The sequence below is a fragment of the Filicampus tigris genome, chromosome 8 (genome assembly GCF_054856515.1).
Source record: "Filicampus tigris isolate MCC_2025a chromosome 8, RoL_Ftig_1.0, whole genome shotgun sequence".
In the NCBI taxonomy this organism is placed as follows: domain Eukaryota; kingdom Metazoa; phylum Chordata; class Actinopteri; order Syngnathiformes; family Syngnathidae; genus Filicampus; species Filicampus tigris.
This window is the reverse complement of record NC_141224.1, coordinates 12,973,289-12,998,411: the sequence shown is the minus strand read 5'-3', so window position 1 is coordinate 12,998,411 and position 25,123 is coordinate 12,973,289. Positions and strand designations below refer to the sequence as shown.

The 25,123-nt window shown below is 42.1% G+C and overlaps 2 protein-coding genes across 9 annotated transcripts in view; both read left to right on the top strand.

Moving 5' to 3' along the window:
- Positions 1-16,782, top strand: part of hivep3b (HIVEP zinc finger 3b) — a 58,927-nt gene extending 42,145 nt beyond the window's left edge. For 2 of the 6 annotated variants that reach the window (XM_086037071.1, XM_086037072.1), the window contains exons 2-9: positions 77-2,402; positions 3,534-3,823; positions 3,900-5,816; positions 6,970-7,112; positions 11,545-11,720; positions 11,909-12,010; positions 13,690-14,348; positions 15,254-16,782. In XM_086037071.1, the coding sequence (XP_085893197.1) occupies positions 422-2,402; positions 3,534-3,823; positions 3,900-5,816; positions 6,970-7,112; positions 11,545-11,720; positions 11,909-12,010; positions 13,690-14,348; positions 15,254-15,886 (5,901 nt within the window). In that variant the 5' untranslated portion in view covers positions 77-421 and the 3' untranslated portion in view covers positions 15,887-16,782. The remainder of the gene's footprint in view (positions 1-76; positions 2,403-3,533; positions 3,824-3,899; positions 5,817-6,969; positions 7,113-11,544; positions 11,721-11,908; positions 12,011-13,689; positions 14,349-15,253) is intronic. The other 4 variants (XM_086037074.1, XM_086037077.1, XM_086037076.1 and 1 more) reach the window with 4 other exon arrangements.
- Positions 16,783-16,924: 142 nt separating this feature from the next.
- Positions 16,925-22,430, top strand: LOC147143780 (endothelin-2). 3 transcript variants are annotated; one of them, XM_086037087.1, is made up of 6 exons: positions 16,925-17,345; positions 17,676-17,757; positions 19,917-20,094; positions 20,419-20,575; positions 20,664-20,777; positions 21,808-22,430. In XM_086037087.1, exons 3-6 carry the CDS (start codon positions 19,941-19,943, stop codon positions 21,851-21,853), a joined length of 471 nt encoding a protein of 156 aa, XP_085893213.1. In that variant the 5' UTR covers positions 16,925-17,345; positions 17,676-17,757; positions 19,917-19,940; the 3' UTR covers positions 21,854-22,430. The 3 variants fall into 3 exon arrangements, with proteins under 3 accessions (XP_085893213.1, XP_085893211.1, XP_085893212.1); XM_086037085.1 differs by having other exon boundaries at positions 17,676-20,094; XM_086037086.1 differs by lacking the exon at positions 16,925-17,345 and having other exon boundaries at positions 17,371-20,094.
- Positions 22,431-25,123: the final 2,693 nt, after the last annotated feature.

Below are 25,123 nucleotides of genomic sequence, written 5' to 3'. Positions count from 1 at the left end.
AACACATTTGCAACATCTAGAGAGCCGTATGGTGTATTTTAGAAACTCATATTTGCTTTTGTTTTTTTGTCTCTAGAACCTTTCCGAGTTTCACCCATCTACACTATCGGAGACCAGCAAAAGAGATGCAGTGAAGATTTTGAATGGGCTGTTAGGATGGCTGCAGCTGGACAGAAGAGTTGCTGTATACCAAGAGATGATCAATGTTTACTTACATCAGTGCTGCTCCAGGGCACATTTTAACAATGCCTCACTTGGCCCTCTTGAATACCTTCAGGCCCATGCTGATAGAGGCGCTTTGGTGTGATTTGCAGTCACCGTCCACAACCCCTTGTCTCTGACCTCCCTGCTGCCATGTGGTTAGCCCCATGAGGCTCCAAGAGCCATTGCTTGTGTGTCTGTGAGGCTTCCTCCTCACTCTATGGAGGCTGAGCCCAGCCATCCGGGTGATGGGGATCGCTCTGGAAGACAAGAGCAGCAGCATGTGACAGCCGAATCCTCTTTTGAGTCTTGTCCACAGCCCCAGCAGCCATCTAATCCTCGTCCAGTACACAGAGCTGTGGGTCGACTGCAAAACCGCCAACCCAAACGCGCTGATCTTCTTCGGTTACAACAGCAAGCAGTAGCATGGCAGCATACGGAAAACCCAGGTCCTTCAGGAGGCAGCTTTTTCTCTCCAGGTTCTGCATCAACTTCATCTCATCACTCGGCATCCTCCACCCAGGTTGAACATGGCCAAAAGGTCTCATATCAGTCAAGCCAAGAGACAAAAGAAGGGATTAGCTCTCCCAGGAAAGGAGAGAAGAAACCCCCAAAACCAGGGAAATATGTGTGCACTTACTGCGGTCGTCCATGTGCCAAGCCAAGTGTTCTTCAGAAACACATTCGCTCCCATACAGGAGAAAGACCTTATCCTTGTGCCCCCTGTGGCTTTTCTTTCAAGACCAAGAGTAACCTATACAAGCACCGAAAGTCCCATGCCCACCGCATTAAGGCAGGCCATGCGTCCAGTCGTGATGAGCCCAGTTTGAGTGGGCTGGACTGCAGTGGTATTGGAGAAGATGTTGAGGAGCATACAGAGGGAGAAAGCACCGAGTCCGAAGATGAGACAGGCCACCACAAAAAATCTTCAAAGGAGATTTTGGGCCGACAAAAGAAAGGTGGTAAGGAGCTATCAGGCGGATCAGAGGAGACTCAGAGGCCTGAAGATACTCAAGCCGTCAAGCAAAGACTTGCACTGAGGCTTAGTGAAAGAAAACGTGGTCCAATTTCTTCACCTGATGATCCTCCTTCATCCCTCTCAACCTCATCTTCTTCCCTTGGCCCTGGCAGTAAAGGCAGCACAGAGTCTGGTTACTTTTCCGGATCAGGCTCCACTGACTTGTCCCATGTTAGCCCTCCGAGTGCCAGTGCCAAAACCTACGCAGAAATCATTCTTGGGAAATATGGAAGGTTGGGAGGGCAGCAGCGTAGTCCACATCCACAGCATTCTCAGTCTCCCTCTGGAACAGAGGAAAAGAGTATTCCCTTTGCTGTACCCAAAACCCAAGTAATAGAACACATTACAAAGCTTATAACCATCAATGAAGCAGTGGTAGACACGAGTGAGATTGACAGCGTAAAGCCCAGGCGCTCTTCTCTCTCAAGGAAAAGTAGCCAGGAGTCACCCAAATTGACTACCCCCAAAGACCCCTATGTGTTTGATCCCAAGGGAGAAGCCCCTGGTCCCAGCGGCTTAAGGCACCTTCAGAATCCAGAGGCAGAACCACCAGTCACTCCAGCAATGTCAACAGTGCCCCTTCTCAGAAGCCGCTCAATGCCATCCTCGAGCAGCCAATTCGAGTCTTCAGCATCTGGAATAAGGTCCAAAAGAGGTTACCGTCTCTGCCATTCATTTGACGAGCAGCAGGCCATGACACAAGAGATTAATATTGGTCATGCCCACCGTATGTTGAGACGACAACCTGCCATAGAGGTTCCCTTGGGAGCTGAACTTATGCTGGAAGAGATTCCCCCCAACTCCTCCTCTTCAGCCACTGTCACTGACACAGCCGGTCCTCCAGCGCAACAAGCACCACAAAGTACTTTGAACCCATTTGAATGCAGAGTATGTGGAGCATGCTTCCAGCACGCGGACAGCTATAGGGCCCACAAAGTCGCGTGCGTAGGGCAGCAAACACTGGAACAGGAGAGTGGGGATGCAAGTAAAACCTGCAGAGAGGATCGCCCTCAGCTGATGATGCACTATAAGTTCAGAGCACTGGCTATGGCTGTGAGGAAGAGGAGGAAAGAGGAGAGCATAGAAGAGGACCTTCCAAGTCCTGCTTCCGGGACCATGTCCGGGAGTTCTGCAGGCGTCATTCCAGTGGCAAGTCCACCAGGACACAGCCAAGCACTCTCAGGTTTGCTCGCATAATGCTATGGTAGTGGATAAAAAGTAAAACATTATTATGTCGGCGCAATAACACTTTGTATCCTCGTGAAAATTGATTTTGCCAGTTTTAAGCATTGGTACTGTCAAAGACAAATTAGAGAGTAATAAAACATTTTACTAACATTTTTTTCATTCATTTCAAACGTTTTTATTCAACAGTACAACAAATGTAGAACAATTTAAGATAATACAAAAAATTGACCTCTCAGGAATAATGAATACGCCTTAAAATGTAAACATAATATCTTTAAGTTATGATCCTACATACAACGTTAGAATCATTGCAAATGTGCATGATTAAAATATGACACGATTGATCGCTGCGTAAATCCGGTAGTTGCTGGCTAATTATTTGCGGCTAAACTGCTAATGTTTACGTGGACAGGCTGTGCAAATTCACTTGGGCGCTACTTGTTCAAATGATTCAAAGGGTGTGTTGTATTGCCTTGTTTTTGACGACATATCTTGCATAATGGCTTCCTCCTCCACGTTCCGCTGGAGAAAGTGATGGTGAAGAACTTCTCTTGTCAACATAGCTTGATCTTTGGCAGTCATAGCTGCCCATCAGCTGCGCGTTTAACTGCACGTTCGGTCATTTTGTTACTCTTATTTTCTGTTCATACTTTAATTTATTGGCGGATTCTATTTACATCAACTTGCAATCCAAAGTTAGAAGCAAAAGTTGAACTGGCGCACATTTCAGCCGTCGCTGATGGAGTAAATATGCTCACAGCTCGCAGCTGGTTTATGTAATATCACAATTCTCAATCACATAATCATCCAGCCCTACTTGTATTCCCCTTTGGAAGGTAATCGACCAGGTGGGGGCGTTAGCTGACGCTTTGCAAATTTTTGGGGGGGGGCTTGGTAACAAATGGGCCGTTCTGTGGATCGGTGCTTGAGTACCACTGGTGTATATACTGTATTTAAAGTCACATTTTTCTTGCTTTTTTAAATATACTTGTCTAATTATTCCTGTTCTACTGTACCTATAATGGAATAAAATGCATAAGCATCTCATCCTTCAAAAGCAGTATATCGTTGATTTACATGTAATCTAAAGATGTATTTTTCATGTCTCTGTTCATGGTACATGTAGGTGGTACTGCACAGACGGAGCCGGGACAACAGCAACATCAAGATAGGAAGGGTGTGTCTGTAATCCAGCACACAAGCTCCTTTGAAAAGCAGGAGACTCTCTCTATGGAAAGTGAGGGCTCAGATGTTAAAGAGGTTCACCAAGCACAACAACCTCATCCAAAACCATCACCTTCTGCATCTCGCCTCATCCGCCAGCCCAATATCCAAGTGCCAGAGATTCTTGTTACAGTGGAGCCTGATGCTGACATGCCATCCATGTCACCACCAGTGACTGCATCGTCATCTAAGGTATAATGATTACATTTAACGTGATTAAAATGTAATGTAATTTGAACCACTTGCCTCAACTATTCATCTATCCTAGGAGGCGGAAAGAGTGGAGGAGTTTCAGTGGCCACAACGTAGCCAGACTCTTGCCCAGCTCCCTGCAGAGAAATTACCCCCTAAGAAGAAAAGACTCCGCTTAGCTGAGGCAGCGCAATCCTCTGGGGAGTCTAGCTTTGAGTCTGTGTCCCTGCCTCGCAGCCCCAGTCAGGAGAGCAGCATGTCCCACACTTCAAGTCTTTCTGCTTCTTTCGAGGATGCAACACGGTCAGAGCCTGCAGTCTGGGGTCCCAGTAGCCAAAGCGCCCAAATGTTGACTGTGCCATCTACTTCTCAACAACACAACCAAAGCCACAAGGAGATGAGGCGTTCCGCTTCAGAGCAGGCGCCTCAGAAAGCGGAGCAGGTCTCGGATACCAGAAGCAAATCTTTTGATTTGGGATCCTTGTCCTCTCAGCAGTCAGCATCCTCTTGGAAAGAACGGCGGAAGTGTCTTCTTGTGAAGCACGCAACCTTGGGGGAACCTGAGCAAGAGGAGGGGTCCAGCATGGGTCAGTTATGTAGAGCAGAGAGTCCAAAGCCCGGGCCTTCCCACTCAAGCCATCCTCTTTTCTATTCAAGCTCCCACTTCGCCCGGGAGCACACAGGGAATGTCTTGCAGTTGTTACAGCCACAGGTCCTCCCTCGAGATATTCTTCCTTTGCATGAAAGCATCCAACAGACATTACATCCAAGACCTCGATCCCAGTTACACCCAGTCACCACGGTGTCCCAGTTCATGAACAGAACCTTTTTACATTCACAAACTGTTCAACCTCAACAGGTACACCCAATGCAGATCCACATGGCTGAACAAATGGGTATACCATTCCACCAACTTCCTGCTTTAGTTCCTGTCCAGTTTCCCTTCAGTGTGAGTCAGTCTGTGTACTTGCCTGCCACGCCATTACATTCCACACAGGTTCTATCTCCTCCTTCCACAGAGGGAATCACCTCTTATCCCTACCCACGCCCCCTCATTGCCACATGTGTGGCACAGCTGACACCATCGGTGTCTCTAGTCGTGCCAGTCCGCCTCCAAACCCACATACCTACCTATACACGTGCCATGTACACCGCCCTGTCCCAGATCGTAACCTCGGCTTGTCCACAGGACCCCATTTTTTGCGCAACCATGACAATCATGGGCAAAGTGGAAAGGCGCAAGTTACAGAGGTCTTATTTGAAGGTGCCCACACCAGACATTAAAATTCACCTTCCTGGGGAACTGCAGTCACCTTCTGTGGAAGAATATGGTCCGCTTGGAGCTGGCGGGAGTAAGCGTATGCTCTCACCTGCAGCCAGTCTTGAGCTCAGTACTGAGGCCCAACGTCAACAGAAAAGAGTAAAAGAGGAAGCGGAAGGGGAGCAACGCAAGCCTCAAGTCGAGGTGGAGGATGTAGACGACAAGGTACAGAAGGAGGGAGAAAGTAAAACTTGTGGGGAACAACTGGAAGAGGTTGAGAAGAAAACAGAGATGCTTGAGGTAACACCTGTAAAAGAAGAGGGAGAGCTGAATCCAAGGCAAAGGGAACTTAGCAAGGAGGAAAAACAGGTGGAAGAGTCAATTGTGAGAAGTGAAAAGGAGGAGGGGCCTCAAGTTAAGGAGCTGGGGATTGAGAGAGCAAACGCCCCTTCATACCCGAGCCTCCACACGTCAACCTCCGTCAACTGGTGCTACCTGAACTATGTCAAACCCAACCCAACTGCACAGAGGGACCCTCGCACCTCAGTTTATTCAACCTGGAGTGTCAGCGGACACAACCCAAACTTGACAGGTGTCAGCACTAAGGTGGCCTTGTCTCTGCTGTGCTCCAAACAGAAATATAGCTCTGAGACGTACACCGTTGCCACGGCTCCGGACCCAGCCAAAATTGAACATCCCTCCGCAAGTAGCAGCACCCCACGAATGTCAGAGGTAAAACTTGCTAGGCAATACTAATATCTACTGTATATCTTGTCAGTGTCTGATGGCAAACCTGATCGGGCTTACAAGAATGTTTGTGTCTGAATGATATTGATACTCAAACGTATTTATGATAATGGCTTCCCATGACCAACTGACACTTACGAGTTTGTTCTTCTTAGCTGTATAGCAAGGTAAAACCACAGGTTTCCATCAAGCTTATCAAAGCTTTGAATTGTGTTTTACAGCATGATTCATGCTTCATATGAATCTGGCCTGCATGCGTCATTCACATTCAATTCAGGAAAAAAATAACTTTTATTAATTATCCAAGGTTGTTGGAACTACAGTTATGAAAATTATCCTCAAAATAAAGTGATGATGTGGTTTGAACGACAGTTCTGGCAGCCAACTGAACTATTAACAGGGGTGCACATAAAAATGTTGGTATTGTTCCCAATGGAGTACCAGAGGTTGTTGTTTGGTGTATTTTTTCCCGACCCAGCGACTTCATGGATGAATTTTTAAGATTTACGGCGCAGCTGGGCAAGGGTTACCATTGATATGTGTGAATATGTTATTTTAATGTAACGGACTGAACTTTTTTGTTTTTTCAGTTTTCATTTTTTATTTCCTAATTCCAACAACACAATTATACCAGGGCTACACAATGGCATAGTATTTAATCAATAAACTTTACAGTTTTTTTTTAATGACATTAAATTCCTCGTTCACACAATTGAATAGCATGGCCTGTTTGAAAATGAATTGCCCACTTCTGACATGCAGTATGGGACCCTTTGATTATAGCATCCTTAGCACAGTTCTCTCTAACTTAGAATTGAGACTGGCCTGACCTATTCTTGGTGCGCAAAAGCGCAAAGACAGAATTGAACTGGAGAGCAAAATTCTATTCCCAGTGCTAGTGCGCACCGGCGCACCGCTTTTGTGTAGCCCTGACTATTAGTCAAAAAGTTGTTGCTTAAAAGCAAGTTGTCATTGCTACTTAGCTGCAGTTTAATTTTAAGAACAGAGAGCATAGAGCATCTAATGGACCTGCGAGGTGACCTTCAGACAGCGAGGATATAACGCCACAAACATGCTTGACATAATAACGGCTATCAATGTACTTTGTCTCTTTTTCCACCGTGTGTCTTGAATGTAGGTATATCCAATCACAGCCTGTTCCTCCACTGATGTAACAGATCACCAGCATGAAAAGGAGGAGAATCAAGAGACGCGGGAAGAGGAGGGACCTTCCACCTCAAAACAGTGCGAAACATCTCGTGTTCACATCTTCGAAGGCGGGTAAGAGCTGCTGCTTCTCATTCAACCATTGCGGTGATGCATTCACTGTCACAGGCAAAGCAAATATAAATGTCTGCTACAAAGTAGTGCACAAGGAAGGATAGGGACTGGGAATAGATGCAATTGTAGCTGCAGCCAAGTTTCCCCCGCTTTCTGTTGGCACAAGCCTCTGAGCTTTAGAGGGGTTCATTTGGAAAGATAACAGCATGTTAGTGCATGCGCATGCTGCCTTCACTTTGACAATCGCATGAATACCTGAATTCACCAGTTATATAATACAGACAATTGTCATGTTGGGTCAATGTGTGCGTGTGTGTTGGTGTGTGTTTTCCTTCAAACCTGCAAATGTTGACTCAGCTCACTGTACTGCGTTCACATACTGTGTGTGTGTGCTTTCCATAAATGCCCCAGTGATCTTTTTCCAGTTGAGCCTGTCTTCTTTCGCAGGGTTTGCTCTGGTTTGAGCTCAAAGATTTGCTCAGGAGGTGTAGATCTCTTTACAACAAAGCAACTCCAGAAATAGACATGATTCAAAAGGAAGAGGAAGAACAGATGGAAAGGGTCAAGTCATGAGAGAACTCGAGTTTTTCCTAACACCTACAGTAGAACCTCTAAGTTGGTTGTTGATTAATCTTGTCATAAAAAAAATGAAGCAAAATGGAATGCACTCCTTGACTGCTATTAGTTAGCTGTTTAAATAAGGTAACATGACTAACTAGTATGGAGGTTACGCTGGAGCCACGACTGCGGTGGGCACCAACACTGGTCAACAAATTTTGACTGAATGTTTAAATCAAAGATGCAAGCAAACTCTTTTAGATTATTTTTTGGCGCTGATTCCGAATCTGCCCTCATAAGAATTTGAAACGGGAGCTCAGCACATTTAGAGAGAGCTTCTATCACTTTCTGAATAATATGTGAAAAATACAATTTATGGATTAAATGATTGTTAATTTTCCATATAGTTCATCCACAAAATGTATTCAGTTGCCCATTACTATTCATTAACTGTCATGGAACGTAATAAGAATTTATACTTTGCTAGAATTGAAACATTAGACACATACTTCTCCCCAGTTAACTCTGGTATTCTCTCTTGTGTCTTATTATTTTCTTATGTATTTAAAAATTGTACAACCTTACCGGCATTCAAATTAAGGGTCCACTGTGTTTGGTGATCGTTTTTTTTAATTACTATTATATGCCACATTGTATGGCCAGGTTTAGTGTTGAACAGCAAAATGTGTTTGTGTTTATCAATATTCTGATTCGTGTCAAGAATCACATTTGAAAAGTGTGAAAAGATCGGACCAAGATTTGTTTTGTCAGATTTTGGAATTTAGGTCATCTTTCAGTTAATTTTGTTTACTTGCTGATGGAAAACAAAACAGCAAAATGGACAGAAATCACCAGTATTTATCGTACCTGTTTTCACTGTCTGTATCTCTTCCACTCTTTCCTGTTGAGAATTTTTCAATTGTGAATGGGTTGCCACATGAAAAAGCAATTTTCTCTTCACTAAACTCAAGGTTAGTTCTGATGTCTGTCTTTCACAAAAAAATGAATGAGTTCAATTTTGATTCTGTGGCAACATGCTAACTGAGTCCCATGGTCAAAGTTGTAAACACTGCCAAATTATATTCACTTCGACAATCTCTTTTCTTAGGTGGGATGTGCTGATGGGATTTATCATTTAAACTGTTCTTCGGGGCAAACAGTAATTACAAAAATTGATTTTAGTGATTCCTTCCTATTTGCCGTTTGGGTGTGATGCTCTGCACAACCAAACTAGCCTGGTGGTTGTGCAGCTTCTGCGTTGTTTTTCTGGAGATGTAGGTGGATATTTTTAGCTGTTGTTAGAAAATACATGCCAGTGAACAGTAACCCGCCCCTGAATCACTAAAACACAATGGCACTGTTGAGACTATCTTGCTGCTTTTTTTTTTTTTAATATAATTTGCTGTTGCTGCTTCTGGTATACAACAGAAAGCATTGACAGCCTGACTTTCTTGCTAATGTGATTCATGCCCTTTAATTAAACACAGTCAGCACACATTGGGTATTTACTCAATCAGAATGGATTTTGAGTATCTGAGCATTTTTAATAGAGCACAATTCATTCAGATGACCACAAATAACCTTTTGGTAAACATCTGGATTGTGTATACATGCCTTTATATAGACTAGACCCAAATGTGTTGCTTGATTTGTGCTTAGTGCCTATTTCAGGTTGAGGGCCGTAAGTAGGCTTCCCTTCCCTCTCTTTAGCGGTCGGCAGGGCCACCCGAGCAGACGAATAGCTAATATTGTGTGTGTGTGTGTGTGTTCTTGTTTGTTTGTATGTGTGCGCGGTTGTGCGTGTGTGCGCTAAGAGTAAAGTGGAGGGAGCAGCATGAGACTGAGTGCTGCGAGGGATTTGGTGGGCATCCCCAATCCACCTCTATAAAGACGGGCTTGTTTCCCAAGAACTCTCGTGTGTGTGTGTGGGGCAGTGCGCGTGTGTGTGTGCGTGGGGGTGTGTGTGTACGTGTCATTTGGCTGAATGTTTGTGCATTGTGCCACATCCGCTTTCATCCTCCATCGTAGCCACAAGCACATTTTTGTTGTCCCTCATTAGCATATAGTGTTTTCTGGGGGCAACAAACAGTACTGTGATCAGCTCCAACAGCTGTTCCTGCATCTGTCCCATAAACCAGTCTTATTTACTCTTTTAACCCTCAACCCGAGGTCTTGTTAATTGCTTTTTAAATGTGTGTGTTTTTACTTTTATGGGGTTTTTTTTGTTTTGTTTTTTGCTTTACAGTGTTTCGTGGAATAGACACCTGCCGGCCACAGCATTAAGTACACCTGCACCATTCAATGAGATCCCAAAGACTATATTAGATAGTTTGCAGTGTCTAATATTTCTGTGTATATATATATATATATATATATATATAACTGTTTTTTGTTGTTGAAAAACACAATTACTAGAAACATAATTAAACCTTTATCTTCCATTACATCAACTCCTAGTCCAAACCTCTAAAATTCATTGTAGCAGTTCACAATCAGTATTCATAAATAACATGACAAAAACCTATACAATTTAGGAATAAAATATGTCACTCAACCAAAATGCTTATTATTTATGGACAAATTAGAGGATAGCTCTTTTGCTAGCTCAGTTGGGTATCGTCAAATGTAGCAAGTTGTTACCGCTCTGGAAGTGGCGAAGAAATCCTTACCGAGTTGAAAACAAGCCAGCCAGTCCGTTCGATCCCGGCTCCGGCCTCCCTGTGTGGAGTTTGCATGTTCTCCCCGAGCCTGCGTGGGTTTTCTCCGGGTACTCCGGTTTCCTCCCACAGTCCAAAAACATGCATGGTAAGTTGATTGGACACTCTAAATTGCCTCTAGGTGTGATTGTGAGTGCGGATGTTTGTCTCCGTGTGCCCTGCGATTGGCTGGCAACCAATTCAGGGCGCCCCCCGCCGACTGCCCGTAGACAGCTGGGATAGGCTCCAGCACGCCCGCGACCCTTGTGAGGATAAGCGGTATGGATAATGGATGGATGGATATATATAACCGGAAGGACGGAAAAATGTGACATCACTCTAAGCCTTCACAGTGGCACAGAGTGGTGAATCTGAAATCGAATTGGTTCCGATTGATTAAAAATAAATAAATAAATAAATGTTTAACAGCGTTTCTATGGCATGTGTGTTTCCCACGCCAGCACTCGTGATTCTGGTGGCCCAGGGTAGACTTCATTTACATGGCAAAACAGAAGCTGAAATCTGATAGGACAATAAAAAAATATACCACAAACTACTGGAAATTTCACAGCCATGACACAAGCTATCAGAAGAAGTCAAGAGACTGATGGAAATAAATAAAATGTCATGTAAGTTGTTAATGTTGGTCAATGCTTTCGGTAATGTTTAGGTCAGCAGAGAAGGAAGACCTTAAAGGACCTGACCGCTCACAACTGATTTTATGGTTATTGTTATTTGTCTGATATTTATTGTAATCTCAATCAATTGTGCAGGTGAACCTAATGTGGTCTGGCGAGGTATACACGTTACATTGATATTGTTTGTCTTGATTTGTGATTTGATTGATTTCCTGCACCGATGAACGCAATTGATGCTCTCTGTCTGCTTGGTGTCTAATTGGTCAGCTTTGCTAATAGCTTCCAATTTGACTATTATTAATTATTGTTAAAATTGATTTCTAGCCTGTTCGATTGCCACTCAGACTGTTTTGTGGCTGAAATAGCATTATCAATGTTGTGGTCCTGAAAGTCTGAAGTTATTTTTCATCCAGTGAGGATCCAGGCAGCGAGATGAGCGATTTGTATAAATATTCAAGAAACATTAATTTGTGATTTGTGACTTTATGTTGGTTCTTTTTTCTGTATCAATAACGCATGCCCATCCCGTCTGTCTGTCAGGTATAAGTCTAACGAAGAGTATATTTACGTTCGAGGGCGTGGCAGAGGAAAGTACATATGTGGGGAGTGCGGCATCCGCTGTAAGAAGCCCAGCATGCTGAAGAAGCACATCCGAACACACACTGATGTCCGTCCGTACATTTGCAAACACTGCAACTTTGCCTTCAAAACCAAAGGTTAGGGGACGGTCAAAGAGATATTTCAGTTCTGTTATGTTTGTCCACTATTCTGTCTGTTAAATGAAATCCATCAACTTTAAGTCTGCTGCTTGCATTTTATCTCTGTTGTCGAGAAATGTCCTAGTTTTCCTTGCCCGGTGGAAATTGGCGGAAGTTTTAATGTGCTTTTCATGTTCCCTTCGCAGGGAACCTTACCAAACACATGAAGTCAAAAGCTCATGGGAAAAAGTGCCAGGCAATGGGAGTGTCTGAACCATCCACGGATGAGCCCGAGAGCGAGGAAACAGGTATGGTAGGAGGGGAGATGTGAAGAAGTGTAGCTGTTCAGCACTGACAGCTTACGCAACCGCTGTGTACTATTCCCCAACCTTTCGCCCTTGCATAAGGAAAAAGCACAAGATAAATAATGAAGAATGAAGAGCATTCCATGGTGTTCTTGTTTTTGCACAAAGGCGTCTACTTTACCAGCAAAGCCTCATTATCTTCCTCTGCTCTCCCTCCCGCCGTCACGTCTTCTTTGCCGTCAGTCTGCACTCATCACATACAAGGACGCACCGTTTATACTGTGATTTCATTCATTCCCTCCTGACACAGTTTGTGAATAGAAGTGTTATGCTTTTCAACTATAGTCTATTTATAACACGGCTGTGGTGGGTTACGGATTGTCAGCGCGATAAAGCCTGTTACATTTGTGTTCCTACAGCTAGTTCTGTCACACAAATTGTATGTTGCTTTGCATGTGTTTTCAAGTTAGCACAGGCCTCTGCCAAAGGTAAAGACTTTTCTTACAGTTACCAAGGTTAAACTGTTAAATGACTTTTTCTTAGCCACTTCTTGCCATGGGTTAATTAATTAAAATAATTTAGTCCTTTCTCACTGCAAATTATTTCATTAGATGTGGAATGTTCTTACCTCCACCAAGTTTATGTTTCATAAAAAGCTAAATAAATAAAATTATTTATATATATATATATATATATATATATATATATATATATATATATATATATATATATATATATATATGTATATATATGTATATATATAAAACGCAAGCCTGTTTAAAATGATAGGCGGACCGGCCTATAGGCGATTACTATTTGGTCCGCTGGCCGGACAAAATGGCGGATAAACGGATGCCCAGCTCTGTTGGCATTTATGGCAATACTTTTGGCCAAAATTGTTTGCCCCAAAACTATTTGCTGTGTTATTTTTACTTATATCCTTGATGGGGGAAGTCAACACAAACATTTTTTTTTCAAGAGTATGTTCAATGCAAGCCCACTAGTTGAAACAGGGCATTCTGATACATATTGCGTTTGTGGAATAAGTGTTAACCCACTCGTTTTTAGCCATCTCTCTGGGCGGACATTTTGCCCTCTGTCGACTGAAAATGACATCACACCTGCACATAACGACCAATCACGGCTCAGGTTCAGAAAACAGGTCAGCCGTGATTGGTTGTTGTGAGCAGTTGTGATGTCATTTACAGTCGACAGAAGACAAAATGGCTGCGGAGATGGCTAAAAAACGAGTGCATTTTGCTGTTTAACTTATATTCCACAAACGCAATCTTCATCAGAATGCCGTGTTTCAACTAGTGGGCCTGCTGGGAACATATTCTTGAAAAAATATGTTTGGGTTGACTTCCGCTTTAAGTTGGGTGACAATGGTAAATGGTAAATGGGCTAGCTGTCACTTGTAATACAATAAAAGACATTTAGTTCTGTAAACTCTTATTGCTTTGTTGTGAAATGCTGTAAAGTCTTAAGGTGGATGTCAAGGATATCTAATAAATGCTCAAATGGCTTTCCATATCTCTCGCCATCATGGCTTCATGCAGAGTGGAGGTAATAAATAAGTCCAGATGTCACTGATCTCACTGAGCTTATGCTCGGCATAGGTAATAAAATAGGATGGTTGTGAATTGAAGTGAGGTAACTAAGAGTGGATTTCTGTTTCTCAGCAGGGAGCGATGAACGTGCATGTTACTCCGAGGAACGGGAAGAGCACCAGTTTTCCAACGCGGAGGAGTCGGAGGACGATGATGACGATGATGATGACGACGACGACGATGGGGAAGAGTCTCACGATGACCCCCCTTCCTCCTGTTCGTCGGACACCCTGACGTCAACGGGGGGTCGTTCCAAATGCAGCGGTCGCTCTCGGCAGTGCACTCCGGAGCCCGAGCCCGCCGGCCTCAGTCCCAGTCCGGGCTTGGAGGCCTCCCAAAGAGGGGCTTGGCACAGTAGACGAGCCACCTCGCCGGGCAGCAGGAGAGCTCTGTTCTCCCGACGGAGCTGGAAGGCATCACCGAGAGCCTTCTCCCCCAGCAGTGAGAGCTGTTCCCCCAGTCACAGCCTCTCCCCCCGCCTGGAGCTGTCCTCACCCATGCACAGTCTGTCCCCGAGAACAGAGCTACCCTCACCCAGTCAGCAAGTGTCTCCCTCCCCTGAAAGAGGACCGTCACCGATCAGGCCTGTCTCGCCGCTTCGTCCCAGTTTGCCAGGCTGCTACAGGTTATCACAAGCTAGGACCCCGCCCTTGCCGGTTGGAGTACAGCAGAGGACCCTTGGATACCTTCCTTGGGAACACCACGGCACAAAGGGTAGTCATGTGAAAGTAGTAAGTCCTTTGAATATACTGAACTAGGTCATTTGCTTACACTGCTCGCAATTTCTACCAGACAGACACTACAAAATATTTTGTCTACTATGACCTTATATATTTATGGACGTGTGGAACTGCCAACTGGAGCAAACAGTTTTGACTAGGATTCCCCGTGGCATTATGTGAATTGTACCAATACGTTCGAACGACTTTGTCAATATATTCAAAACACTTAGCAGTATGTTCGAATTACTTTACGAATGAGTTCAAACAACTTTATCAATACGTTCAAAACACTTTGCAGTACGTTCAAACAACTTTACCAATACATGCGAACGACTTTGCGTTATGTTCCAATGATATAGCCCAGTCAAAACTGTTTACTCCACATTGACACTTCCACACTTAGACTGGGGTTCCCCCATTTATCGCGAGTGATACATTCCTGGCCAACCTGCAATTGGAGAAAATCTGCGATAAACAGCAACCATATAAAAGTCTTTTATTCCCCATAGTTTTACTCCTGCCACGTGTTTTAAACACATCAAAACTTATTAAACCACACATTTTAAAGTATTCCTGAGCTGCGGCGTGGACAATTCATTTTTCAAAGGAGCCATGTAATTGACTGGAAAGGTTTTCGAGGGCCAAGCCAACATGCTAAACAACTTTTTTATTTAGGTGCAATTTTTATTTAACTTTTATGGGCGATACATTCTTAGCAAATCATTATTTTAGAGTAGTGCTTTGTTACAGATGCAGCTGTTATGAAATGCACAATATAAATAAAGTTGTATGGTATTGTATTGTATTGTATTGTATATGTGTGCTGCCACTTATGAAAAAGGCCAGACCAGTGTTTGGGGACCACTGTTTTAAAAACATTCACAAAATGCTTGTTTCTGTGTTTCCCCCTACAGGACAAAGGTGGCACTGCAGCGGATGGGCACTCATTGGCAGACACTTCCATGTTCCCGCCGGCTTTTCGTCTTTCCACGTGCGAGGGTTATCCCGGCCACCGAGCGGCGGACAACATCTTCAGCCATCTTCCCATGCACTCCCAACAAGCCAAGGTCCCCTATCTGATGATTCCCATCGGAGGGATTCAAATGGTACAAGCCAGGCCAAGGTCCAATCCTTCCACCCCCTTGTCCCCGATGTCTCCTTCCACGGAGGGGCCGTCGCCGGCCAGGCTTGACTCATTCTGGGGCGGGACCCCAGGACCTCAAGGGAGTAGGACTCCTGGGAGTGACTGGTCAGCAGACTATCAGACAGCAGGAGGCATCCAGTCAAGACAGTGCAGTGTCAGCGCACAAGTCATGTGTTCCAAACTGGAGTTGGAGACCACGGACTCAAAGCAATATGGCAGCTCACAAAGCTTCGCCCACACGTGCAGGCGTGCTACTGAGTCGAGCGAACGTCGCACGGAAGACGGACGCTCGGAAGCATCTTTCAATCTTGCGGCTCCTGTATCCTTGCGCCCGATTGGACAGCAGACAGAGGCTGAGGGCAGAGCTACAAAGGACGCAGCTAGAGAAGACCAGAGCACCTAATTTGATGCATCTCCAACAAGCTTTTTCAGTCGCTACATTCGTCTTGTTTTTCAATTGCTTTCTTTTTTATACAGTTTTCAATACTATTGTTAACTTAAATGTTTGTTCTTTGGCAATATTCAGGTTTGTCATAAAAAATGCACTTTTTTTTCTTTGTGAAAATAATGTTTCTGTAAATGTATATACAAGAATTATATATGATTATACCCTTCTTGTATCTCTATTGATACTGGTAATGCTACTGTCTGTTTGAATATGTGTCAGAGTAATATGAACATGTGTAAATGACCAAAATCTTAAATCAAATCGAATTACATCACCCCCCTCCCCCCAGTATTATTCCAATTATAGTTACTTGTGCCTTTTCTGTCCAGGTTTGTGTTTTGAGGTGTATAGTACAGATAGAAAATGAGAAGGCTGTGAAATTTTATATTGGACTTTTGTGTCATTAAGGAAGATTTATATTCGGTGTTCTGTTTTGTTCTTAATACTGTTGCTTTAATTCCAGGGTAACCAAGAGTCAAATCGATGATATGTTGAAGGAGCAGCAGAAACTCGTTAAAGGAAATGCACTGAAGTTCTATTTTTTATTGTAAGAGACTTTGGATGAGAAATCTCTTTACAGGGAAGAGCGCTCCTTATTTATTTCTATTTGATGACAATGATCGTTGTTTCAGAGTTGTTGTTGTTGTTTTATTTTTTACTCTTTGTTAACCAGAAAAAATGTGTTTCTTTTTCTTACTTTTTTTTCATGATGTTCATGCAATTTGAATTTGAGACAAAGATGAGGGATGGAGTTTGACTGGTACCGGCGGATCAAGTGCCCTGCAAATTTCACACACAACAAAATTTGCAGTCATTGGGAAAAAAAATAAAAAAAAATATATTGCACCAAAGACACTTTTGGTTTTGCTTTTTTTCTACACTTCGCATTGAGAGATTTTTTTTTGTTATTAATGTGCTTTACCTTTGGTGATTGGCAGCAAGCATACATTTTATGACCAAATAGTGATTTGTATCAAACTGAAACACATTTCCTTTGTTTGTATGTTTGTTTGTTTGTTTTCTTTGTTTGTTTTTTGTTTGGCGGGGGGCTTCCGCTATGTTCTGCAGCCATTCATGGGATGTTTACTGATTAACTGTGTTTCTCCCTACTGACAACACTTGTGTATGATGAATGACTAGGCATTTTATATTGATTACAAACTGTGACTTTTGTAACAAAATACAACACAGTCTAACAAAGAAATCTCGTACAATATCAGGAATCAAAATCATCAGAATGTGCATTGATGACTGAAACATGGGTTTGATTGTAATTGGATATCACAGTGGAAGCTCAGCTAGAGAAAACAAGTGAGCCGTGGCTGGTTGTTACCTGAGCCCTGAGCAACTGTGATGTCATTTTCAATTGACAGCAAGTGACAAAATGGCCGCACCCTGAGATGGATAAAAACGGGTACATTTTGCTTCTTAACTCATATTCCACACATGCAATTGTTATCAGAATGCCGTGTTTCGACTAATGGGGTCGCATACAAAGTATTATTGTAAAGAATGTTTGGGGTTAACTTCTTTAACTTTATCTCAGCTTTAGCATGAGTGAGAAGAACGAAACATTTATATGGTTGTTAAACGTTTAGTATGGAAAGTATTTATGGAGAAAATTCTGTTTTCAAACATGGTACTTTTCAAAGGGTGGACCGTTTGTCAAATAGCCTTGACTTGGACTGTATTCATGTTTGCTAATATAACTCCGGCCCTCCTACTCACCCTCCTTTTCTCCTAGGATTCATTTTGAATAGTGATTTGAACAGAAGACCTGAAACATCAACACCATTCACGGAAAAAGCCAGTGCATCTTTGGCAAGGTAACGTCAGCCTTTCTTCATTTTCTCCTATTTTTCTTCTTCCACACGTTATGTGACAAAACATGTTTGACCACTAGAGGTCCTAGTTCTATCGTAAACGTTCATTGTCAGTGAAAATTAAGAACATGTTTCCAAATAAATGATTTTATATATTCATTCGTATTTAATTTGGAAATGTAACTTTGGCTTAAGTTAAAGTGATTCCTAGATATTTAAATACTAGCTCTTACATTCACCCCTAAAATGGGTTCTTTCTTTTTTTCATCCCGCCTCTTGATGGCCACAATACACTTTTTTTCTAATTGTTAAAACATTTTGTTTGTCAGACTTGTTTGTAATTATGCAGCTCTGAAGTCGTGTCTTTCTCAACATAGGCCTTTATGCAAACATTTTACTAAAACCTTTTTAAACCATCTGAGAAGAATACAAGTGACCTATAGGAAATGGCATTATTAAGCTAAATGCTTTGCCCATGGGTTGGTACTGTAAAACCTCTCTTCTATTTTTCATATTTTTTTTCAGTGTTTTCAGTTCAAATGGAGTGCGTCACTATTATCATAAAACGACACATGAATGTTTTTCCTTCATTTCATAAGTTTGTTCTCGACCGATTAGCATAGAAGCTAACACAGCTGTTGTACACTTCATTTGCAACCCTATGATACAGGGTACATCCACACATAAAAAAAATCGCTATAGCAATGTTTCTGGTTTCAGGGTTATGTAAAACTCATCACCAGCGAGTGCGTGGCCCCATTATGTGACTCTTGCTGTGACATGACATTCCATGGAGGCATTATAGAAAACATGCTTTAGCAAGAATATTAACAGTGAGCACCTGCTTCTTTTCCCTCATTTTTGGTATCCATACCGTTGCATACTATCCGGAGGGTGGCCCTAATGTGATGGGATGCCCGTGGAGAGCAGCACATCTGCTCTCCTGAGGGAACTGAACTTGTAAGCTCCGAAACAAGAATGTGTTGTCAAACCTGTGCAGTCATGGTGCTGTGTGGCCATGTCACACGTTCTACACATCCTTGTTTTGTATTATGTGAAGAGCAAAGTGTTCTCCATTTATGACGGGAATTCTATGTACAGTAACAACCCTTTATGGCCAGTAGAGTGGATCTTTGAAGCGGCCTTTGACACCCGTGTTTTCAATGTGTCGAGAGCATCTCTTGAGCTTCCTCCTGCAGTCCAAAAACACACGTTAGGTTCATTGAAGACTCTGAATTTTCACAAAGTGTAGAATAGTAGTTGTCATAATGAGCACAAGCGCTACAGAAAATGGATAGATGGAGGCTATAGGTCAGATTACTTGAGGGATAAAACACTTAAACAGTCCCAATGACATGATACAAATAGAGGGATACATACGGTTATTACTACATAATGATCATCACATTTGTATATACTGTAGTGAGAGAACATCTCTGTTGTGCTCTGTCACAGCAGGGAAATGACTCAGGTTCAAGGTACAGTTCACAGTCAGAGGCGAGACCACTCAAAGGTGAATCACAGTGTTACAGACAGTTCAGCATCAATCATTTTATTCTGTATGTGCATGGTTTCTGACTGCTGACATTGGTAGTCAACTGTGTGTATGTTGATACAAATGACTTGAGATGTATCATACTTTGTCTTATAGCGTCATAGAGGTCAGATCACTCATGAGGTTTATACATGCACCCTCCATTTATTTTTGATACTGTACAAAACAGTCAGACTGCACTTGCAAGGTCATCTCAAATAAACCTGTTAAGCTTTTGAATGGCAACCTATGAGGATGTCATAGCTTTATATTGGAAAACTGACATGATACCATACAAATGCAAAATCGAGCAAAATAATCTAAATAAATATTGAACTTGGATACGGTAACGCTCGGTTCTGCTACAAACTGACAATGAGAGAAGTTTCTAATATTATGGCACCCTCACGAGACAAAAATATTTAACATTTGTGGAAAGATAATACGACTACCACAACTAAGTTCTACACCAGTGTGATCCATAACCATAATTAGAAACATGTAGTTAAAATAGTACCTCAATACAAAATATCAAAGTCACAAATTTTGGAATGCATGACTGTTTCGAACACACATGGGGTGGGAGCTGTGGAGGGGTTTACACATTTTGGCTCCATGGCACCTCCAGGCAAGTGTGGGAGGAGCCCTTGTCATGACATCATTAAAGAGGGTGAGGAGCAGTTTAAGAGTGTCACTCAAAGGCAACAGCAGCACAATGACCACACAGCTGAGTGCACCTCCGACCATTATGTGCTCTCACGTCAGCATTTTACTTCTCGTCACACTTTGGGTGTCTCTGCAACATGGTGAGTGCACTTTTATCATCTTTGTATGATTTTTTTAAATAAATATGCTACAATATATTGTCATTCTTGCTATGGAATGGTGCATATGACGCAAGAGGGTCACCTGCACTGCATCAACTTTGCAAGTGTCTCAGTTATGAAGGCCAAAGTTCAGAAGCAAATTTAGCTTATTAATTTAGAATGACCCTAAACATGATCCAAAGCATATTACAACTTGTGTCAAACCTACTGTTGACATAAATGCTATAAAGAGCAATTTCATGCTCTTACGTACCTTTTTGGGGACTCATGGCAACGACAGTCATTTTTGCTTGTCGCTAACAGGCTGCGGACGCCCACTGGTGAAGGCCCAAGACATGCGTTCCCAAGACGATGTCGGAGCAGCGAGGTTAAGGAGCAAACGTTGCGCATGTAGCAGTGTGCATGACTCTGAGTGCTACTACTTCTGCCACCTGGACATTATATGGGTCAATACGCCCAGGTGAATGAGTGACCCCAGTGATTTGAAAGGAAATCAACATTATCAGTGTATGATACAGCATTTTATCATTGTGACTTTGTTTGTGCAGTAAGACAACACTTTATGGCCTCGGTGGCGCTAAGGCACGACAACGAAGGTCTGCAGGCAGGTGCACTTGCGCTAACCTCGACGATCTCACCTGCACGAGTTTCTGCTATCAACGGTGAGGACATCATGCTTTAATTAAGGGTCTCTATCAGGTTTGGAAGTCTTGATTTTCTGGCAAGTAAATATTTTCACATGTGGGTGACGCTGAGAGGTAGAGTGTACTATCATCCTTTCTTTCTCTATTCATAGCCGTTGTTGTTACAGCGCTCTATATACACACGCTTCAGGTCATGATCATCAAACTAAAGGCCCCACAGGGAAGAAATATTTGATCAAATTTGACTGCGCAACCATGTGACGTTGGCAACAAATAAGTCAGCCTTTTTTCATGTACTGATCAGAGGAACTCTGCTGAGTAGTGGGCTTTTAGGGGTTAATTTGAAACATTTTAGTGAGTCTGTAAAGATAAGGTGTTCAAAGTTAATGTAAAACAAGTACACGAAGAAAGAATGTGATGTGTGGTGTTCATAAATCTGGATTGTATCCAGAACGCTGAATGATTTGTTTGAATTTATCATCCTTTTTCTCCATAACAAATACTGGAACTTTGTTCCAGAGTGAAATGTTTTCATCATTAATCATTTATTAACTGTACAGGCAATGCTGTAAGAAACCTTTCAACCTACTTAAAACTAAGGTAACCTTTATATAATGATTCTAACGTAAATAAAATCATAGTACAGTGCTCATAAGGACACATGGCGTGACCTCCATACACTGTAATAAATACAATTTTAAGTTGGGCAGTTGTGAAAATTGGCTTTCCCACATTTCAAAACAAAGAAAGAAGAGTTTACAGAACTGTTGTCTTAAAGCTTAATAAATAAGTAATAAGTAAAAAAAAAAACTCAGCAAATTGTTTTGGAGCAAACAACATGCCTGCTTGCCTCGTTGGCCTAACTAACATTGCTGGCATAAATATTAATAAATTATATTTTAAAGTTGTTCCAACTTAAATTACTGGTTTAGCCCCCCAAAAATACAATTTCACATTAAAAGACAAACCACAGTTGATTTAGCAACATTACCTCCACTCTCCTTCCATTGTTAGCAACTTTTCACAGAATCATTTTGTGTCCCCACAGAGGTGTGCCAAGCAGGTCCATGAAAGTCCACAGTGCATCAGACTGAGAGGGAAACAATAGTGTCTGAGGCTAAACATCCGCCTGGCAGAACCTGAACGAGTGATGCTGCTTAGATGGCGATGCGGGAAACGAGCTGACAGATGAGTCAGACGAGGGGAGGTGGAAACACCCCGAGGATGTCCGTCCAAGGCAAGCGTGGAAGGTGCAAAATGGCAGACGTCTGCAAACGCACCACGCGTAGCTGATGTGGAAGATAAGAACTGTCAGGTCTGGGAGACGACCAGCAGACGTGACGAAAATGGAAAAGTCAGCAAATGTGTCATTTTTACACTAACGTCGTTGATGCAAATTTACTCATTATATTATAAAATGGGTAATCGTGCCTACTCAGGCATTATGATGTATACAGTACAGCACCTCTTAATCATTCTGAGTACTGCTTTCTATCAAGCAAATTTATTAAATTTGTACCAACTCCATCACACATCTCTGGAATCAACCCTAAGAGAGATTCCTTCAAATGTCCCACTGCTTTTATTTGATTATTGACTTGATTTGTGAACGATTGTATCGCGAATCTACAGTATTTCTTCTACAATAAAGAGACACACTGATAAAGCACATTTTTGGTTTGCTTATAGTTTCAACTTCGACCTTCCCTGTTTGCTTTAGGAAAATGTACTTACAATGAGTAAAAGGACTCTAAGGGTCCCATGTGTGAAGAGGATTTTGGGAAGGGGGTTGGCCAACCCCATGGGTCTGCATATGGGGACTGGCAAACACATCCATGACTTCAAAGGGAGGCCCGAGACGGATGAATGATCCCGGAATTCTCCACTAAATCAATAATACATGTACTTGCTATTCAGATTGGGTGCAGCTGCTGTTATCACAAGGATCCAAGCAAAGAATGCAGTGTTTTGTAACAAGGGGGTGAACGGGTGGTATATACAGTAAGGGCCTGTCGACCTGTGTTTCCCTGTGCTTGCTTGTACTGCGCATACCGTGCGTGCACACGCGAACAAGCTGGGCCGCAGCGGCGGGAAAACTATCACCACAGATAATTCTGCCACCTAATGAATAAGGAAGACAAGAGCTAACCTGCTTTTGCTGTTTGGCCAAATAACTTCAATGAACAAAACATTCTCACAAGTGTTTGCAATTGACTCATACGGTTGTTTGCCCTGCTTCTTTACACGCCTTCGAATGGCCTTCCTTTGACTTCTATTTTGGACAGCCAGCCTGATGAACATGACGCAATGCACATTAAGGGATAGTTATTATATTATATACATTATTATTCTTACACTAATATTTAGAATAATTTTACAAAAAGGCGGAATTTTACAACTATTATACTTCCAGTTCCACTGTTGTTTTGATGCCATGGCCCTAATAGTAGTAGGCTAGTAGTATTCAAATTATGTGTCTTTTAGACACAATACTGTATACATATAAGCTGTATAGAAAATGGAGAAAAAATGTTAACTTTTTTTTTCACTCAATGCTGCAAATTGTGTGATTGTCGTTCCCATGACAGTGACAATGAAGTTCTATTCTATTGTAGTCTACCTTTTGTTTGCAGACTGGCAAACTCCAGCTCCCTACGACCCTAAATTGGATAAACCGAAAATGGATGGATAAGCACTCAACGGATGGAAACCTCTGCCATGAGAATAGAAGACTTTTTGCACATAATGACATGACATCATATCCGTTGCAGATAATACTGCTAACACTTTTCTGGTTTGGAAAACTACTGGCGGCCATGATGGCCAGTACTGGCCCGGAAATACACCAGCCGTTCGGGTAAATTCACATATTTTCCCGAAATGCGCCAAGACCACCCCGCTCCCACTTGTACAATATGTACCTATAGTTTATAATATGGATGGTATTTTTCCTCTGGATGGTTGTATTTTATGATATCTTTATTTCATTAATATTTTCTTCATTTTAATAGGTTAAACAAAATCAATATTTATCAATTTCGGCTGATAATCATACTTAAATTGCGACGAAATTTTCAGCTGTATCGCCATGCGCTATTTTCCAACTTCATAGTGTCATTCTTAACAATTAATAGTTGAACCTGTATTATTTTGAAAATAACAAACACTAAAACTCAGTGAGCTCTCATTTTTATTTTGCACTTTAGTTAATGTATGAAATTCTAATTCAGAGTACATGCTGTTACTGGAAATAGGAAAGTATGTTACTGCACATACTTGAGTCCTGACTGGAAAATGTGGGCCTCATTATGTGCTGAAGGGAAATGATTGATTTTCTCAAAATCTAATCAATTTCATCACTTCAAAATGAATCGTTTTATTATCAAGGAATATTTAGAGCATAATTACAGTGAATCTTGTAAATAGCTCCAATGCCCCACTGGTATGGTCCATTATATACTGTAGATGTGGCTTTAAATTACTATAGCCATATTGGATGCAACACTATACTTGATGGCCAATAAACATTCGTTCAATACATTAATCTGTCATATACTTCATCAGTCAGAGATAAACTACAAAAATAGTTCCTTGTACTATCACAGCCATAGAAATCTGTGTTACAAACTATTTATGTATTCATCCAAAATAAAAGCTGCTCTGACTTTGTATTTGTCGTTAAGAATTGCATCACATGCTCTTGCAGGCTGGAAGGGCACAGGGACGAAAGGTTTCTCACCTTTTCAGTACAGTCATGTCATTTGGAGCAGTCCAAATACGATCAGAACCCAAAGATAACATTTGAGCTTTATACTTCACTATGAATTGTTTTACCAGCAGGACTCACAACCATGTTCCGTTACGGAAACAGCATTAGCTGCCTTTCCTGTTGAAATCATTGACATATACTGCTGTTTGCTTGTCTCAGCCAGCAATTTGCACATAGCGTTTATTTTAGGACAGGATGCTAAAACTTGAATTCACAAGACATGTCTATATATACCAAGCACAATTAACCCGCATACCCATCTGTTGTCATACAACAGACTTGTGCTCTGGTGCAGTATATCAGCTTTGTGTAAAACAGCCCTTTAAAACAGCATTTTATGAGTAAGAGAAGACAAGATCGTTATTATTTCAGCAAACCTTTGTCACATTTTTGTTAGTTGGTGTGTCCTGAGATTTTTCTAATGTGAAATTGGTGCCTTTGCTCAAGAAAAACTGGGAACCAGCAAATAAAGACATTTGTCCAGTAGGTGGCAACGTCAAGCCAGAAGAGCTGTGTCGTTTACAATAAATCGGTGGTTTAACCTCGATTAAATAGCTTCGTTTAGTTCTACTACAGTAGGCAATTAATCCGTTGA